The sequence below is a fragment of the Pyrus communis genome, chromosome 9, assembly GCF_041283825.1.
Source record: "Pyrus communis isolate YQ-2024b chromosome 9, ASM4128382v1, whole genome shotgun sequence".
Taxonomy (NCBI): Eukaryota; Viridiplantae; Streptophyta; class Magnoliopsida; order Rosales; family Rosaceae; genus Pyrus; species Pyrus communis.
The window spans coordinates 15,352,567-15,371,482 of record NC_142573.1 but is presented as its reverse complement, the minus strand read 5'-3'; the positions used below and the strand labels follow the sequence as shown (position 1 = coordinate 15,371,482).

Below are 18,916 nucleotides of genomic sequence, written 5' to 3'. Positions count from 1 at the left end.
TTCGAAAACCCTTCTCGGTTGAGACTTGGATAGGTAACCAGTCGGCCTCGATGCAGTGTTGTTTATCCAAACTGAAGGTGCTCCTTGGTCGGTTGATTCTACGGTAACAGTACTGTTTATCCAAACTGAAGGTGTTCGCCGGTTGCCTCCATAGTGCTGTTTATCCAAACTGAAGGTGTGTCGGCAAGAAAAAGAAAATAAAAATCTTAAGCTGTTTAAGAGGTTTTGCGCAGGGCAATTGTGTGTTGAATTGGGGATCCTCAATTGTTGCATGATGTCTTGTATTTATAGCACCAACTCCTTCTTGAGATCGAATTAAACTCATATCTGGATTGGGAGTTCTTGTTTCGTTCCAACTTTGCTTCGAACAACCCTACTCCCATTAGGACTTTGAACTCACCCCTTTTTGGGGCTTTATTCATTGTTGGTCGAGAATCCTAATTGCACCAGGACTTCCTCGACCCTTTTTGCTTATCTGAACTACTCCTTCTTGTGATAGGACTCGACCATCCCTGCTAAATGGCCCAGAATCATCAGCCAGCCCATAGTACTTTTGACACGGCTTTGGGCCGAGCATAAACCTACACTCGGCCCAACAATATTATTTTGGGCCTAAACACTACCATAAGAGGGTTTTTTTTTCCCTTTCTCCGAATAAATAATGTATATCATGATAGAACATTTGCAATTGTAGTGATCTTGGGAGTTTATGTTAGTAAACAATCATGTTAGTTTTGTTTTGTTCATTTCCTTCTTCAGAAAGAGTAATAATTTGACAGCATTGCCTGCTGTAATGCAGTGATAGCAAGTTTGATCCTAATGAATTTTGAATTTTGCTATATTCTAAATGCAATAGTCTATCTCATGAAAAGTAAGGTTGGAAGTCCACCCGTTTTGTCATGATAAGTGACAAGGGAAGGCTAAGGTAGTTACTAGTTACTTTGTAGGTGAACCGATGAGAAAATGCCAAGTAGGAAAATCTTCAATTCTGGCAACTAAATATTCAATATCTTCATTTCATGTCACAGAAGAGATTTTTTTTGTGCACAAAACTACCAATGCGACTAGTAAGGGAGCACCCTCTCTTTGAATCGGATACAAGCAGCACCATTTTCAAAGAGAAACTGCAAATAAACTAGTTAGTGACCACTCCTATAAAGACTATGAACACAAAACTGCCAATGAATATGTCAAGTACTTAGAGATAAGATCGCACCAACTTTATCATGAGATACCAACAAAAGACGTAAACCCACAAGAAAAAAATTTGACACGATTAAAAGTATCACTAACATCTAGAAAACCCACAGCTAAGCCATCTCTTTTCCAAACCTCGAGAAAATGACATTTTTTTTTCCAAATTTCCAAAGTTGGGAAAATTTTCAAACCAAAAATGGGTAAAAATCAAAGGCATATTTGTCAATATGCCCCCCCTGAACTTGTATAGAGCTGTTAATTTTTTCCTTGAACTTTAATTTTAGCCAATTATCTCCCCGAACTTTTATAAATAGTCAATTCTCCCCTTGATGCTAGATTTTAAAAAATTTCATCCAACTTTCCATCTATTTTCACCACAAGACAACACATGACAATTGTATTGGGACAATAATGAAAAATTGGATGAAAAATTTTAAAATCTAACGTTAGGGGAGAAATTGGCTATTTATAAAATTTTAGGGGGTAATTGCTTGAAGTTAAAGTTCTAGGAGAAATTGGCCAATTATAAAAGTTCAATGAAAAATTAGCTAAAAGTAAAGTTTTGAGAAAAAATTAACAGCTCTATACAAGTTCGAAAACAAACCGACGAATACCTCAAATCAAAATAAGAGCTTTACTCACAACTACAAGAAGCCCAAATCCGCAAGGCCCAGCCCACCTGAATACAACAATAACGGTTCTGCACCGCAGGAAAAATAACGTACCAGGCAGTAAGGCGTGCCGCGTGCAGATGCAGTGACCTTCTTTAATCCCCAGATCTTTTACTCCCTCTCTCTCTGCCTTCTTGTCTTTCTCTTCTTCCCATCTCAGTTTCCCCAAAAGAGACACAATTGATTGCAAATTTTTAGCAGATGTCGAGTTAAAGCTTCAATTTGGCTTTCCACCCAACAAATTTCGGGGGAAGTTTGGAATTTGAGGTAAGAGCTAAGGGTTTCATTCATTTCTCGTTTTTGAAACTCCTGGAATTTGAATTTAGCTCAAGAATCTTTGAAAATTGAATCATGGGTTTGTTTTTGTTTTTAGATTTCACGCGTTTGGGAAAATAAATTTGGTAAATTTTAACTAGAAGGTTGATGGGGTTTAGGTTTACTTCCCAATTTTGTTGACCTAAGTGTGTTATATATTCTCTGATTGTGATTTTCTTTGGGCAATAGGCTGTTTTGAGGAAGATTTTGATGTGGGGTTTGCTGTTTTCGTGTTTTTTTTTAAAACGAAATGCTGATTTGGAGCTAGTGGGGTTTGCTGTTTTCGTGTTTTTTTTAAACGAAATGCTGATTTGGAGCTAGTTTAGTTCTATGAAGGAGAAGTTGTTGGTTGGATTTAGAATCCAAAGGGGAAAAAGAATAATGGGGGTGTATGGAGCTTAATCCCGAAATGGCAAAACTGGTTGTTTCGAACTAGGAACTAGAGTCTTTCTGGGTTATCTTCTTTGTGGTTGTTTTGTTGTTAATCTTGAGTTCGTGCTGAAATGGATGACACCGAAGATGACACAAGGTATCCTCCAAACCTGTATGGTGGGAATCACCAGCAGGGCTATGGTTCTTCACAACGCCAAAAGCTTCCTGCTCGTGGTGGTGTTCCATATCCTAGGCCAGTCGGTAATGACTATGCCGATGACGAGGAGGAAGATGAGACTGATGACGATGAAGAATTGGGTGAGGAAGAAGAAGATAACAATGGTCAAAATGGCTATCCTTCTGTTCATAAAGGTGTTGGGGATGATGATCACGAGGATGATAGTGATGATGAAGAGGATGAGGATGATGAAGAGGATAATAAGATGATGGTTAGAAGGCTGGATGATGATGATTTGAAAACGCACCCAAAGAAGCGTAAGTTAAAGAGTTTGATTTCAAGTTATGAATTTGCTCCTCGTTTGCCAGCTCCTCCTCCTCCTTCTGCTGCTGCACCCTCTGCTCCAAGACAATCAATTGGTGGTCGGAATGCGCTTACAGATTGGACTGAACGTGAGACTTTTGTGTTACTAGATGCCTGGGGTGACCGGTTCCTTCAACGTGGAAAAAAGAGTCTTCGCTCTGAGGAGTGGCAAGAGGTTGCAGAGAAAGTATCAGAGGTGTCCAAGATTGAAAGGACAGACACACAATGCCGCAATCGGTTGGATACATTGAAGAAAAAGTACAAGAAGGAGAGGGCCAAGTTCGCAGAGTCTGGTGGTGCCACTAGTAAGTGGGTTTACTTCACAAAGATGGATATGTTGATGTCATCGCTACAACAGCAAGCAGGCCTCTCTTGTGGTTTGGACTCAGGGGAGTATGTTTTCATGAACCCTAAAGTGTATTTAAACCGTGCAAATGGGTTGGATGAGATGAGGGATAGTCCAGGGAATTCTGAATCATCTGAGGGAGGGGATGACGATTCAGATGGGCTACCACCCAAGAAGAGAAGGTATGGAAGGGAGAATGATGATCGGGGTTCCTTTAGATTGCTTGCTGATTCCATTCAAAAGTTCAGCGACATATATGAGAAGATTGAAAAGAGTAAAAGGAAGCAGATGGCGGAACTAGAGAAGATGAGGATGGATTTCCACAGAGACTTGGAACTGCAGAAGAGGCAGATTATGGAGAGGGCGCAGGCTGAGATAGCGAAAATACAGCAGGGCGATGACGAGGAGAATGATAACTCTGCCGAAAATGCTAGCGGGTAATATCGGTATCTATCTGTAATATTAATGGGTTATGTTAACTGCAAGCTGTTGTTGTATCAATTGGGGAAGACTTTATCCCCTTGTATTTCTTTTGAGGAAATAAGTTGTTGATTTTGTATCAGATATGGTAATTAGAAATTAAATATTTCGAGTTACAACTGGGTTGCCTCCTTTGTTTCCCTTTTGTTCCAGTTTGAGTTGGAAATCATGGGATTTGAGTGATATGATAAGGGCCTATCGAATAACAATTTCGTTTTTAATTTTTAGTTTTTAGTTTTCATTCGTGTTATAGATGCATGGGTGACAGAGTGACGGTGAAAAAATGTGAAGTGAACGTATATGTAATGACGCGAAAAATTGAAAACAACTAATTTTCGAGTGTTCGTTTTCATATAATGTCTTTCATTTCTCCCTTTCACCACCCCCGGGCCTGTTCTTCTAACACTCCTCGGGCAGCCGGCTGCACTCCACGCTTGTGAGAGCACAAAAAATTGTAAATATTTAGTTGGGAGTGTAGATAGCTCGAATACGAAATTGCAAATACTCGGTTTGGAACGTTAGATGGCTTGATGAGGAACATCAAATTGCTACCCTTCTCAGCAGTAATAGGCTGAATTTGTCCAGCTCCTGGATAACTCATTTGCAGAGGAAGAGAGACGAAAGGTCAATCAAGAAGCTATATATACTTGACAGATGGAGCTCTGGGAAAATCTAGACGGACGTGGGGTTTTGCGACGTGGCCTCCCGCTAAAAATATAATTTACCCGCTCCTCTTATGAAATTATCTACTAGAAAAGCTAAAATTACCGAAATGAAATTTTCTACACTCATTTTGTATGTTCCCTAGCTTAACGGGCTTGCGTGAATTTTTTAGGTATATATCAGCTGGAACAAATCAATTAAAGCTATACATGCATCCCTAATGAAAAAGGTTTAACGCCTAATCAAGGAATTAAGGCAGCATAAGATTAGTTGCACCTCAAAACTCAAGTTTGCTGGGTTTTCTAGTTTTCTAGTGTAGGAGTGACAAAGTGAAACGTACCCTAAGTTGGATTAGCAGATCCTTTGAACACCATAACCAACTTACTAATCAATGAACGAATAATGGAATAGACTTTAAAGTTGGAACTCATATAAAGAATTATTAACACAAAGATATGAAACTTTGATTATGCATGTAATTTGTCGATATGTTTGCATGTATGTAAACATTATGTACCTTTGTCGAGAAGAATTAGTCACTCATGAGTGAGTTTACATTCTGTTTGTTCTTAAGCAAGTCTCCAACCATTCTAAATCCGAAACAATCATTAAAACCGGCTGTATGTAGAGTGCAAGTGCCTCGACACTAAACTATAAGAACAATTTTACTAGTGAAAGAAGAGAAAGTAATATCATACCAGGTCCCATTGAGGAAGACTTATGAACATCATCGGCCTTGCCAACCGCCTCAAGAATTGATGAGTAAGTAATGAGATCATATTCAAATCCTTTCGAATCCCCTTCATCAGCTTTGCAGCCTCTTCAAGCAAACCAGCTCCGCTTAGACGACCAAGAATAGTGTTATAAGTAACCGCATGCCGTTAAAATGTTATTATGTGAGTTTAGGTCGGGAATGCAGCTGTTTTTCTTCCATGATTGCAAGCAAGGAATGTGCTTCATCTGTCATATCAGTCCTCATCATCCCTGACATGAATGCATTATAAGCATACACGTCTGGAGTGCATCCGATTTTCTTCACTTCGTGAAAAAGATCCAAAGCGTCATCAAGACGCCCACATTTCCCAAAATGTTTAATCATCACACCATACACCCTAGCACTTGAACGACCACAGTTTTCGTTCAATTCTTGGAATAACTCATTTGCACCTTCATACCGCTTTGCTTTTCCAAGACTGTTGATCAGGCTGCAATAGGCAGCTGGACAAGGAGGAAAACCCTTCTCATCCATCTCTTCGAGAAGCAAAAACGCGTTCTCAACTCTATTTGTTTTGCAAAAATCGTCAATAAGAATTGAATAGGTAAACGAACTGGGAGCAATACCATTAAACCTTCATCTTCTCAAACCATGTAGCTGCCTCCGAAGCTGGAGCTCTGGATTCAAATAAGGCTTTGATTACAGTGTTATAAGTCACCACATTAGGTGTGCAATGCAAAGATGACATCTCGTTGAAAATCTTAATAGCATCTTCTATACGACCTTCCTTTCCCAAACTGTTTATCAAATTGTTCATGAGCACAACATCAGGCTTACAACCCTTCTCTCAGAAGGTTTTTGTATATAGCATAAGCATCGCCTACCCTCCCCACTCTGCCCAGCCCCTTTATCACTTCCGTATAAATAAAAACAGTAGGCGGACACCCCTTCTCTTTCATATCCTGAGCTAGGCTTAAGGTGGACACCCCTTCTCTTTCACTTCCGTATAAGTACAAACAGTAGGCGGAGACCCCTTCTCTTCCCAGCCCACTTGAAAAACCGAACCTTAACATTCACTTCCACATCAATCTGGAGGACCGAGAGAACCAATCGATGATCCACTCTGAGCTTCAGAACTTCCAGCGCCTTTTCTGCATCAGGCACCCACTTGAAAAGTTTCAAAATCTTTGTGAAACTGAAGGGTCCTTCCTTGACATGTTTCTACTTCATGGGAAAGTTTCGCTCTTCCCCAGATGCTGCTCTAGGCAACTGGAACATTTTAACTATCTCACTTTCTGCTTAATCACAACACAGAAACAGGTTATCACACAACATTCAGTAAGTGTATTCAATCAAAACCCAGTTGCACCAAAGTTCAAATCCCCCTCCTCGTATTTTAGATGAATTTAGAGTAGACTTTTCCATTGTTTGTAAAAAAAAAAAATTTGAAAAAAAAAAAAAAAAAAACCCAGATGCTAATTTAGAGTAGACGAATTCGCAAACAATTTTACCATAATGCACGATGTTTTGCAGCCAAATTTACACCTCCGGATCAGAGTGGATGATTCTACTCATGCTAACTAGTGCAATGATTCGTGTAAAATAATGTTGTTCCGGACGGCCTTCAAACGAAAATCTTGCGACAGGAGCTGCGGTTTCGGAGGTACAGGAAAGTAGCAATCGCGCCGGTGTCGTTTGAACAAGGACAAGAGAAGGACGGAGGAGGTAGGAAGGAGTGAAAGCAGAGAACGGAAGAGACAGGAGAGGGAGAGCGCCAAGACAAGACAATGGGAACTGCCGTTGCTGTTACCTTTGCTACGGCTCTCTAGTCCCAAATTACTTTTAAAGTGATTTCAATAGTGTTATGCAACGGTAGATCACTACCACCATCTCACCATCACCACCCCCCTGGACCACCATCTTTGACACCACCACCTCCCCACCACCGTTGTCGTACTACCATATCCTCAACCGCCATCCCCTAGCCAGCATAGCCCGCCACCACCATATCCACCGTCTTAGCATGGCCACCATAACACGTACCTCCGCCACCAGCATCATCACCCCCCATACTATCTACTGCCATAACCCGCCACCATGGTCATCACCACTTCCATCGTCTCACCATTGTAGCCACCACCGCTGTCACCATCTCGCACCACCATCACCAAATTCACCCATTACCCTCAACATGACCGCTACCACTTCCGCCATCATCCCTACCTCTCAACCAGTATTTTTACAACCATCCCTTATAATCATTGTTAATAAAACCACCATCTACCGTATAATAGTTGAGCTTCAGAATGAACGTTCCAGTTGTATAGGTAGCCCTGTCTCTATTATAAAAGTGTGATCACCGACTTTTGATTAAACCTACTTGTAACGATGAATCTTATCTCTGTTAGAAAGATAATTCATACGAAAAGTAGTTTAACTAGCATCCACAGCGTGCTCCATCTTCAAAGATTCTAATCTCGTCACTCAGTACTACAGAAATCATCTTTGCCGGTGAGAATGGAAATCCAAAAGCCAGGCTCAGACCAAAACCCACACTTCCACCGGGCGACAACGAAAGCGCACTGAAGGTTGCATCGAAGAGAACCTTGACGCACATATTCGCATGCCAACAAAATGCTACTATAAATTTCAAAACCTGTCCGCAAGAGCATCAATGCATGATTCGCAGAACAAAATCGAGCAATTTTGGAGATAAATTCAAAGATATAGGAAGAAAGAGTATCAATGACACATGAAAAACAAGATTAGAATGAAAAAGTATAAGGTCTAATGGTCTCCATCCCATCATAAGAGGCGAAAGAGACCCCGAGGGTAAAATTTCTCTTCAAAACCCTTCACAAAAAATCCGGAATTCTAGAGACCAATTGTACGGTACAATAATTAAAAACTGACAGACCACAAGCAGATAAAAGGCTTTACACCTAAAGGTATATCATCCATTTCGCACACCACGGGCCTCTCCCTCTCCGTCCAAACTGCGTTTTAAGGCTCAAAATGGAAGTGTATTATGCTAAAGAATCAAATCCCGAAACGCCATAAAAACCATAGAAAGGTGGATACTCTACAGAACTACGCAGAACTTTGGGGAGCTTCTGGCTTGTCGGTTTCCATTGGTTCTGTAGAAGCCTGTGGCACCTCATTGTCGCCGTCAGCAGGATTCTCTGTGGGGCCGGGATTGGCATTTGCATCTCCGCCCTGAGGTTGCTCACTTCCCTGAGGAGGTGGGGTTGGCGGAGTTTCAGGAGCAGCTGGCTTGGCTGGTGCTGGTTTGGGTTTCGTCATTATCGGTCTGCAGAACCTGTCAACAAAAGTGGATAAAAGAAGAGGTTACCACTGTCAGATATCCCAAAGGCTTCCAAAAGACTTTATGAATAAGCAATAGGTTCTTGTTGTCCAAGACAAACAGTTCGTCAACTAACCAAAGAAAACAAATTTATCAATGCAAGAAATAGTACCTGTCAACTGCTTCAGCCTTCCGTCTCACATCAGCTGATAAGAGTACTGGGTTGGCATATTTGGGAAGCAAATCCTGTTGCTGCTTTTTCTCTCTTAACCAGGCCTCGGCTTCAACACACTCATTCAATACCTAAACAACACAGAAAGAATATTGTCAGTTGAAATGGTGGAGACTGGGGCAAGGGGAAGTCGAGTCCATTACCTTCTGTTTATCAGCCAGATCTATGTGTTCAAATTTTGCATCATTTGATGCTGCAGCTTCTCTGTAACTATTGACACAGTAAGCAAGTTGATCAATCACTGTTCCCCTCTCCGCATGCTCCTTGACCCGCTCTTCAATGGGGTCACCTTGCTGCAATTTGAAAAAATCACCAATGCTCAAAAGAATCAAAACCAACATCAAGTTGGACAAGAGAAAACAGAGAACTTCTCACCAAAACACATTAAAAGAAGAAAATCCTCACCTTCTTCAGATCCTCAAGTTTGGCAATGTAAACTCCTTTGGTTTCGTCTTCACCATCTTCATACAGCCAGTCCTCCACCTCCTGAAGTCTAGCAATAAACGCTTCCCTCTCGGATTCAGTGACAAATTCATGATACTTGTCATTGAGCTGGCAATACAAAAGAGAAATTTAGCAAAAAAATATGGTAAAATAAAAATAAAAATGCGTCACGAACATACAAGCAAACTACCTTGCTTCTCATGTTATACACGTATGCCTCAACAGCATTTTTCTTGTCTTTTGTTTCTTCCATAACACGGTCTTGCAAGGCCATTTCAAACTCCTTCTCAATTGCCTTCTGCAATTCATTTGGTGGCATCCCTCCATAAACTAACTCTGTCACAGGAATGTTTGTTTTCCTTACCTTTATCTTTTTAGCATCAGCCTGCATCGCAAAAACCAAGACATTAAGAGTGCAGTCCCCATAAACAGAACCAAATAAAACCACTGATAGCATTTAACCATTCCAAAACTGAATTTTTAAACGACACTTGGTACAGTCCATCATCCCTTCTCTTCTCTGTAGTGACATTAAATGTAGATTATACGAGTTAAAAGATTATGATGACTTTTGACAACCCTTCCCCATAGTTAACGTAATTGAACATGAAAAGAATGATCACCGAAAAGCTTAGCACAAGTAGACTATATCAAAGCAAAGCATAGAAAGTTAGGCATAAGTTATTCATCTCCTTACTCCACATATAGCTGACTCAAATTGGGTAGCTAAACACTACTGGCCTCCCACGGTCCAGGAAAATAACAAATAACAAATGGAATAAACACATATGAATCATGACGACTGACCTTCGCATCAGTTTCCATTTGCGCAGGCTTGTCCCCGGACTCGGGAACACCAGTTTCAGCACCCGGAGCATCAGCAGTGTCCTTAGCATCTTGCATGTTCACATCAGTCTCTTTGGTACTTGGGGGAGCCGCATCACTGGGTGCCTCATCAGTCTCCATCTTAGCAGCCTCCTTTGTTTGCTCTTTCGTGACAGGAACCTCAATTTCTTCTTCTTCCAAAAGCTACAGCATGTGAAGAACAGCAAATAGAATTAGAAAGAAGATAATCAACCAAAGACATCTAGAAGCACAAAATGCTTTTAACTTTTAACAATCTTACAGTTGCTGAGTCTACAGACACAATCCCATGCAGATTTAGGCGAGCTTTGACCTTTAGTTTTGCCCGCTCACTTTTAACGGACTGGAAAGGACCGATCTGCACATGTATAGTGTAGTAGAATGTTAGGAAATATCTGGCAGATAACCTAATAGCGTCGAGAGAAATTAGAGCGCACAAGTTTAAGATCCAATATTCAATTTGCCACTCACCGTATATGTGCTGATTTTTGCAGGTGCCTGCAAATCACTAACATCAGCATACTGCACATCAACTGAAAAAGTGCCCGATCTGTAAAATGTAAGGGCCTTGATACTTGGGATAGGATTTCCCTTGGGGAAAACAAGGGTATTTTGGTTGTTCTCAGCTGCTCCGTTCTGAGCGTCTGGACCAGAACCTTTCCAGGACAAGGAAATTGAAAATGGGAAGCTCTCATTAACCTTCATATTAAATGGGATAGCATTAGTTAATAACAAAACATAATTTTTTGCAAAAGCCAGCAGGTTAGACAACATACAGATTGGTTCAACTAATGGAAACAAATTCACATACAAAGCAAGAGTTAAACTCACCTGAAACTCTCTAACTTTGAATGTTGGACTAAGAATTGCACATTGCAAAGCACAACCCCTGGCAACGCACTCACTTGCATTCATAGTTCGCCTAGGCTCCTTTTTGAAGAAATCTGTCAATATCTTGATTATAGCAGGAACACGAGAGCCTGAACCGACAACCTCAACTGTGTGAATGTCCTCTATTGAAAGCTGTGCATCAAGAAGGGCCTTCTCCAAAGGTCCCTTCACACGTTCCAAAATAGGAATACTAATCTGCTCAAATTCATCCCGCTTAATAATTCCCCTAACATCCTTCTCTTCCATTAAACACTCTATATTCAAAGGTACCACAGGATTTGCACTAAGCATCTTCTTCAACTTCTCACAAGCGGTACGAAGGCGAAGGCAAGCCCTTGCATTCTGTAAAACATCAATTTTGTACTCTTCCTTGAATTTTGCTGCAAAATGGTGGAACAGTACTTCATCAAAGTCCCTACCTCCCAAAGACTGGTCAAAGGAATGAGCCAATATTTTCAGCTGCCCCTTCTTAAAACCAGCAATGCAAACTTGCATGCTAGCATGCCCAATATCAACAAAGGCAACATTCAATTGGTCATTTTCTGGTAAATCCGTCTTGTAAATACCATAAGCCAAAGCAGTCGCTGTAGTTTCATGGAACAAGCGAAGAGGGTTCAATCCAGCAATTTTTGCTGCATCCATAACAGCTCTTCTTTGGAGATCAGTGAAATACACTGGAATCCCAATACAGCAATCGACAACAGCTGCATTGAGATTCTTCTCGGCTATGATTTTCAGATCAGAAAACAGCATTCCAAGAACTTGGGTAGGTGTAAATGTCTTTGCTTCTCCCAGATAATGGGCATGAATCAATGGATATCCATCAGGCCCTTCAGAAACAGCAAAGGGCAATGATTTGATATCCCTCTGCAACACAGGATCAGAGAATTGCTTACCAATCAAGCGCTTAATCTGGGAAATTGTGTTCTTAGGGTTCATCAATGCTGAAGCAGCCCCAGCTGTCCCAATGAACCGCTGCTTCTCACCAAAACAAACAAGGGCCGGAGTTTCACGCTTGGACTCATCATTGAGGACAACGTCAATACCCCTCTGCCTGGCTACGGCCACAATGCCGCTCTCATTGCCAAAATCAAATCCCACCACGCTCATCCTTGTAGAATTTTAAATCTGGAAAATAAGTAAGACCCACATTTAGTAAACAACCGAAACTAAAATTCAAAATCAAGTAAGAACCCACATTCAATAAAAACAACTGAAACTGAAATTCCAAATCAAGCAAGAACCCACATACACTAAACAACTGAAACTCGTGGAATCAACAACACCAGTTCAAACAAAGCACATGGGAAACCACCATTCAATCATAGAAACAACCAAAAATCGGATGATGAATATCTTCACCGTCCTCACGGTGATTACAGTATCAGAAATAAATAATACAGTAGCTAAAGGAAACAGAAAAATAAGTCCGCAAATTACACCTCCGCAAATCTTGGATAAAAAAACCCTCCGTCCCCATTTAAATTGCATAACATACAAAACAATAATCTTTAAAAAAATTTAAATTAACCGATCCTAATTGCAAATTCCAACCAACGCTAATCACCCAAGCAGTCAATAAACCCCATGATTATCTAATCACCAGAATCTGCTCAAACTAGTGTAATCATATATTCACCGAATCTAGCTCAAACCCAAAAATAGACACCCTAAAAGATATAAGCAAAAAATTGAATCGCAGCAGAAAGTGAGGCAGTTCAACACTTAAATTAATCAAAACCCCTTAAACCACCATTCAATCATAGAAACAACCAAAAATCGGATGATGAATATCTTCACCGTCCTCACGGTGATTACAGTATCAGAAATATATAATACAGTAGCTAAAGGAAACAGAAAAATAAGTCCGCAAATCTTGGATAAAAAAACCCTCCGTCCCCATTCAGATTGCATAACATACAAAACAATAATCCTTAAAAAAATTAAAATTAACCGATCCTGATTGAAATTCCAACCAACGCTAATCACCCAGGCAGTCAATAAACCCCATGATTATCTAATCACCAGAATCTGCTCAAACTAGTGTAATCGTATATTCACCGAATCTAGCTCAAACCCAAAAATAGACACCCAAAAAGATATAAGCAAAAAATTGAATCGCAGCAGAAAGTGAGGCAGTTCAACACTTAAATTAATCAAAACCCCACCGAGGCTAAACCCAGCGTAAAATATCCAAATCGGGAAACGGTAAAATCTACATCAGATCTAACAGCATTTTCACATAGAGATCTGATCCCATGCAAAGTCTAGGGTTTTGGGGAGCGTACCTCGAGGGAGATCCACAGAGAGTCTGAGGACGGGAGGAGCGAGAAGGAGGAGAGAGAGAGAGAGCTTCGGTAGGGTTTCTCGAAGCCTCTGCGGGAACGCTTTTGTGGAGAAACAGAGAAGGTTGCAAGAGAGACCTAATGAGGTTTTTTTTTGTTTGTATAATTTTCGCATGTTATATCTATATATATATATATATATATATATATATATTTTTTTTTTTTTTTTTTTTTTTTTAATTTAATTTAATTTGTTTTTTAATGTTAGGAAGGTGCTGGAGGCGTTTAGAGAGATACTTGTTGTTCTTCTAGAAAGTTCTTTTGGACTTGCGAAATTAGAGAGAAAGGTAGAGTATTCTCTCTGCATCGTTGTGGGAAGTGTGATGTATGCACATACTTGTAGCAGATCAGACATCAGTTTTGCAGTTGAATCCAAGATGGATCACTCGAAAGCTGCAAATAAAGTGATGCCATATTTGCACGGAATAAAATATTATATGATCACATATTGGAAATCTAATAACTTACAAGTTATCGGTTATTCATATTCAGCTTTTGCTACATGTGTTGATAGATCAACTCTTGGTTACTTGTTCCTCTTAGTTGGAGGAGTGATTTCTTGGAAGAGGACATAAGCACATAAGCACATAGGCACAATGCAAGACTATGCATTGACAAAATGACTGGGGCCAAAGACATTTAATGATCATGTTGAAAGAATGGGTCTAGGTAACCATGATGATTGTCATATTTTATTTTGTTGTGAAGATTTGTTGTACTGACAATATTTTGGTTCCAACATGCAACTGTAGAGCTTGTTTAGTCCTTCTGTAACTCCTTCTGAGAAGTTCATTGGCTCCTGGGCGATTGAATTCATGCACCGACATTATAGGTCAAAGAGGCACTTCAAGTAAGAAAGGACAAAGAGAGTTTGAGAATTAGTTTCTTTTCGTTACTTTTTTCAAGTTCTTACATGAGCATATATATTAAAGCTCTCTAACTAGCTTAGATCATTAACGTTTAATTGAATACAAGGCCCCCTCACCTGTGCAGGTTGCCCAATCTTTATAATGGCTTGATGTGAATTTAGAACGACCACAATGAAGAACACGAATGAGAAGAAAAATGGAGAGCAGACAAGTATCTCCTGCTTACTTGGTTCTCCCTATTATCTCCATGAGTGAAAATCGACGTAGACGCGAGTTGGAAATAAAACTCAGGGGTGTCAAGAGCCGACATTATGGAAAATTCATTGCTGGGATGAACAGGGCACTAGTAACTTATTCAACATCTCAGCAAATGAAGGAATACAAGTGTCTTTTGTGTCATTTGCTTCTTTCTTCCTTGTGGGCACTTTGTTGCGCTAGATTAATAAAATAGCTCATGGAACGGAAGGTTAATTACTCACTGCTGGCCAGTAGCTCAATTAACCTTCTTTGCACTCAGTTATAATTAAACAATTATCTATCACTATTATGTTATTCCTTAGGAGTGCTTTTGATATGATCTAATGCTTAAGAACCTTCTCATCTTTGAGGAGTTAAGCTCAAGTTTTAATTTCGTCAATTTTTCGTTGATAGTGTGCAAGTAAACCTCATGTCATTTAATATATACCATAATGGGTCACCCGCGCGTTGCCAGAGGTTTGAAAATTGTATTTAACACTGTGTTTGAAAGTTGTAAAAATTGTATCACAAAACATTAACATTATTGAGAACATAAAGGTTGGAAAAGGTTTATAGATGAAATGTTTAATTTGTACAATTTAAACATAAAAGGTTGAAAGCTTTTTGTTTACAGACATACAAAAAATATTACAACCATCCATTGCACTTAGCAGTTGCATCCACTTTTCAAGTGGAACGAACATTTAGATACAAAAAATTAGCAAATGCTGGTTTTGGTAATTATTTTGAACACTTTTCATTGATGAGTCAATATTATATTATATATTTTACCCTATTCTTAGTATGTTTTGGTAATTATTTTGGTAGAATTTTGATACTCTGTTTTATATTTCTAATATAGAACATTCGGCTTCCTTTGGAGCAAAACATGATCAAACAGATGAATTTTGGAGTGATTCAAATTGAAGGACGTTCGTATCAAAATTTGGGATTTTTCTACCAAGCAGTTACTTTCTGGCGATGGAATAAATGAGCAGTGTGCAGTGCTGGAAAGTGACGTTTCTAGGCTGAAATTGCGTTTTTGGAGCCCAAGATGACCTGATGTGTTCATGGCATTATGGAGAAGTGTTCAAAATATTCCAAACTTTAGATCCAGCTAAATTGGGCCGGTTTTGGAGCAGTTTAGGGGCCCAAAAAGTGACTGTGCAGATTTTAGGCAAGTTTTACCATTTAATTTAGGGATATGTTTCCTATTTTACTTTAGTTATTTAGTTTCCTACTTCAATTGGAAGACCTTTTCTTATGAGGATTTAATTTTTACTAGGTTAAATAAGCTTGGCCGGCCTTAATTATGAACTACTTCTTCTCCATGCGTTCTTTGGGAGAGGAAATTTGCCAAGTCTAGAGATTTTCAGACTTTTTCATTCAAGGAGTTTCCGATCTTTTATTATTTCAATAAAGAACTTTGTGATTTTTATTATGAATATGCATAACTAATTCTCTTTTTGTTAGGGTGAGGCCACGAGCCTTAATAAGAATATATAGTTTCTTTTCAATTTGTTTATCATTATATGCATGCAGATTTTCGAGTTATTAATCACCGATTTATATTGTCTAAGTGTTTTGATAATTTGCGATCATTAGAATGTTTAGAAAAGGAATTTGATGCAATTTTGGTTGGAGGTCGGTCCCTGAAATTGATGAAGGTTTCTTGTGATTAATATGTGCAAGTTCACTTAGGATGAATACCATGTCTTAAGGGTTGCATGGTTTTTCAAAAGGTTTCACAAAACTTAATGAGTCATGCATGTTAAGATTTGATCTGAATACCACAAACGGATTGCATGTTTGATGTACGTTCTATATTGGGGGTCCAAGTAGGTATATATTAGGAAAACCTAACCTTTGAAATATGCATGTATAAATCATAAGTAATTGGGAGAACTATATAGGTTGTTAAGGCGACGGTGGATCCCTAGTGCTTTCTTAACTTAATTTTTTTTTTCCTCATCTTTAATATTGCAGATTTTTCTACTTCCATTAATTAAATTCATTTTATTAAATTAGATCATAAAAATCAATCATCTCAAATTTCTATATTACAATAATTAATTAGAATTTGGTTTGCTTCGAATTATTTAATAATTCATATGGAGAACGACCTTGCGAGAATCATTTATACTACAATATCCTTGTCATTCTTATAAGTATTATAGGAGTTTTTAACCTTTTTGCGTGTGTGGTAAAATACCGATCAAGAAATTGGTGTAGTTGCTGGGGATTATTTAAAATAATATGTTCTAATTAGATTTTGATTTAGTTATTGCTGTATATAAAAAATATTTATAAAAAAAAAAATTCGTTTTTATTGTTTTCTACATATTGCAGCAATGCAGTGCATATTACAACAATATGTGCATTGTTAGCACTTGTTCAGCAGGGCAAAAATTGTTTCCGTTTGATCCAGAACCTGAGCAGTCTTTAAGAAGGAGACGCAGAGAGCAAAATTTACAGTGGGTTCCTTCCCAGTAGGGACTTTTCTGCAGTCTTTATTTTCTGGGAATCTGCACAACAAAGAAACAATGGCTTTTGTTATTCCAGAGGCTGGGCATCCTTTAGGTGATTCATTGACAGCATATACCAAGTGCATTAGTTATCCGAGAGTTGAGGAAGGTTCTACATTCGAAATAAAGCATCACATGTTGAATATTCTACCTACATTTCATAGGTTATCAACCGACAATCCTAACATGCGCATTACAAAATTTTTAATAGGATGCAATAATATTTTAGTGAGAGGATTTTCAGCCGAATCTATTAAGCTTCGTTTATTTCCTTGCATTTTGAAAGATCAAGCAAGGAGATGGCTCCTCACACTTCCATCTAGAAGCATTAGCACTTGGGACCAACTCAGTGAAAAATGCTTAAGAAAATATTAATCAGCTTCAAAGACTCTTGACATGAGAACTCAAATTTCATCTTTTGCCCAAAAACCAAACGAAGAGTTTCATGAGGCATGGGAACGGTTCAAGGAGTTGATCACAAAATGTTCACATTCCGGTATTGACGGTATTACTCAAATGCATATATTTTTCATAGGGTTAAATATGACTACAAAAACTCTTGTCAATGCTTCATGTGGAGGTTCATATAAAGATAAAAATGCAAAAAGAGGCGTGTTTATTGTTTGAAAAAATGGCAGCAGATGCACAATAGTGGGTAGTTGAGCAGCCGTAAACTAGGTCTGTTTTTTAGATGTCTAATGGTTCTCCATATGTATCAGCACAAATTGAAAAAATGGAGAAAAACCTTGAAAATTTTGATGCAAAATTTGACATGCTATTACAAATAATTCCATATTCACAGGTTGTTATACAGTAGCCCTTAACAGCTGCCTACCGTATTTGCAGCATGACATGATTTTATGAGCTGCCCATAGAAGGATGCTTATTTGGAGTTTACAGCAGAACAAGTTAATGCATTTAATAATTTTCAGCATCCAAGAAATGACCCATATGCAAATTTCTACAACCCGGGTTGGAAAAGATCATCCTAATCTAAAGTGGGATAGAGATCAACATTCTAAACCACAATTTCAATAGCAGGTACAACAACCTACTACACCTAAGGCTGCTTGGGAGATTGCAATTGAAAAATTAGCAAATACTACAAACACAAGATTTGAACAGACCAGTCAAGAAATCCAAAATATGCATGCAACAATGAAAAATATGGAACAACAAATTGGGCAGATTGCTTTGCAGGTTTCAGAAAGAGCACCAAGTACATTTCGCAGCCAAATTGAACCAAATTTGAGGGGAGGTGCCAATTGTAAGGCAGTTAAAGTTTTACATTTTGGGAAAAGTTATGACAACAAAGATGAAAATTGTCCTGGAAATTCACGGGCAGCGCCACAAGCCACAAATAGATTCTAGAATTTTTGCAAAATCTGATATTTTTGCAAATTCTACGCAGCTTTTGGACATATCCAAAAACAGTGCAGAAATTGCCGCAAAAGCTGGAGAACGAGTTTATGTGCCTCCAATGCCTTATCCCGAAAGGTTGAAGCCTAAAGCTAAAGGTCAGCAGTTGACAAATTTCATGAAGAAATTATTTGGACATATTTCATTCATTTTTAATATTAAATAAATTATAATTGTCATTATTTGGTTGTTAGTGGGAAAGTTTATTTGTCATTATTTGTGGTTGGTGGGAAATTAATATGGAGTTTTTAGCCTTTCATCTTTTGTAACTCTTGTAGCATTTTTCTTTGTTAATTTGTGTTTACTACCCTATTCACTAAGGGTGGTAATAAACATATAATTATTAGCATTTTTCCCATTATCTTCTTATTTATGATCCCACTTACAATTTCTTAATAACTACAATATTTATTCCTCCATACTTTCTATCTTTTACATATATTGGCCAAAGAGCTTTTGACTCTTCTATTTTTGTGCAGAAAGGTT

General features: G+C 38.7%; 2 protein-coding genes and 2 pseudogenes across 2 annotated transcripts; 1 reads left to right on the top strand and 3 right to left on the bottom strand.

Moving 5' to 3' along the window:
- Nucleotides 1-1,918: 1,918 nt before the first annotated feature.
- LOC137740623 (uncharacterized) lies at nucleotides 1,919-4,041 on the top strand. Its single transcript, XM_068480460.2, has 2 exons — nucleotides 1,919-2,135; nucleotides 2,373-4,041. The coding sequence occupies exon 2, from the start codon at nucleotides 2,687-2,689 to the stop codon at nucleotides 3,881-3,883; it is 1,197 nt and encodes a 398-aa protein (XP_068336561.2). The 5' UTR covers nucleotides 1,919-2,135; nucleotides 2,373-2,686; the 3' UTR covers nucleotides 3,884-4,041.
- Nucleotides 4,042-5,117: 1,076 nt separating this feature from the next.
- LOC137740622 (uncharacterized) lies at nucleotides 5,118-6,495 on the bottom strand (annotated as a pseudogene).
- Nucleotides 6,496-8,046: 1,551 nt separating this feature from the next.
- Nucleotides 8,047-13,491, bottom strand: LOC137738946 (heat shock 70 kDa protein 15). The gene is made up of 10 exons (XM_068478415.2): nucleotides 13,324-13,491; nucleotides 10,976-12,163; nucleotides 10,616-10,843; nucleotides 10,407-10,502; nucleotides 10,088-10,309; nucleotides 9,471-9,665; nucleotides 9,242-9,388; nucleotides 8,980-9,129; nucleotides 8,777-8,907; nucleotides 8,047-8,619 (listed from the first exon to the last, which is right to left on the bottom strand). The coding sequence occupies exons 2-10, from the start codon at nucleotides 12,143-12,145 to the stop codon at nucleotides 8,391-8,393; spliced, it is 2,568 nt and encodes an 855-aa protein (XP_068334516.2). The 5' UTR covers nucleotides 12,146-12,163; nucleotides 13,324-13,491; the 3' UTR covers nucleotides 8,047-8,390.
- Nucleotides 13,492-17,404: 3,913 nt separating this feature from the next.
- Nucleotides 17,405-17,509, bottom strand: LOC137741210 (small nucleolar RNA R71; annotated as a pseudogene).
- Between the last annotated feature and the right edge of the window lie 1,407 nt (nucleotides 17,510-18,916).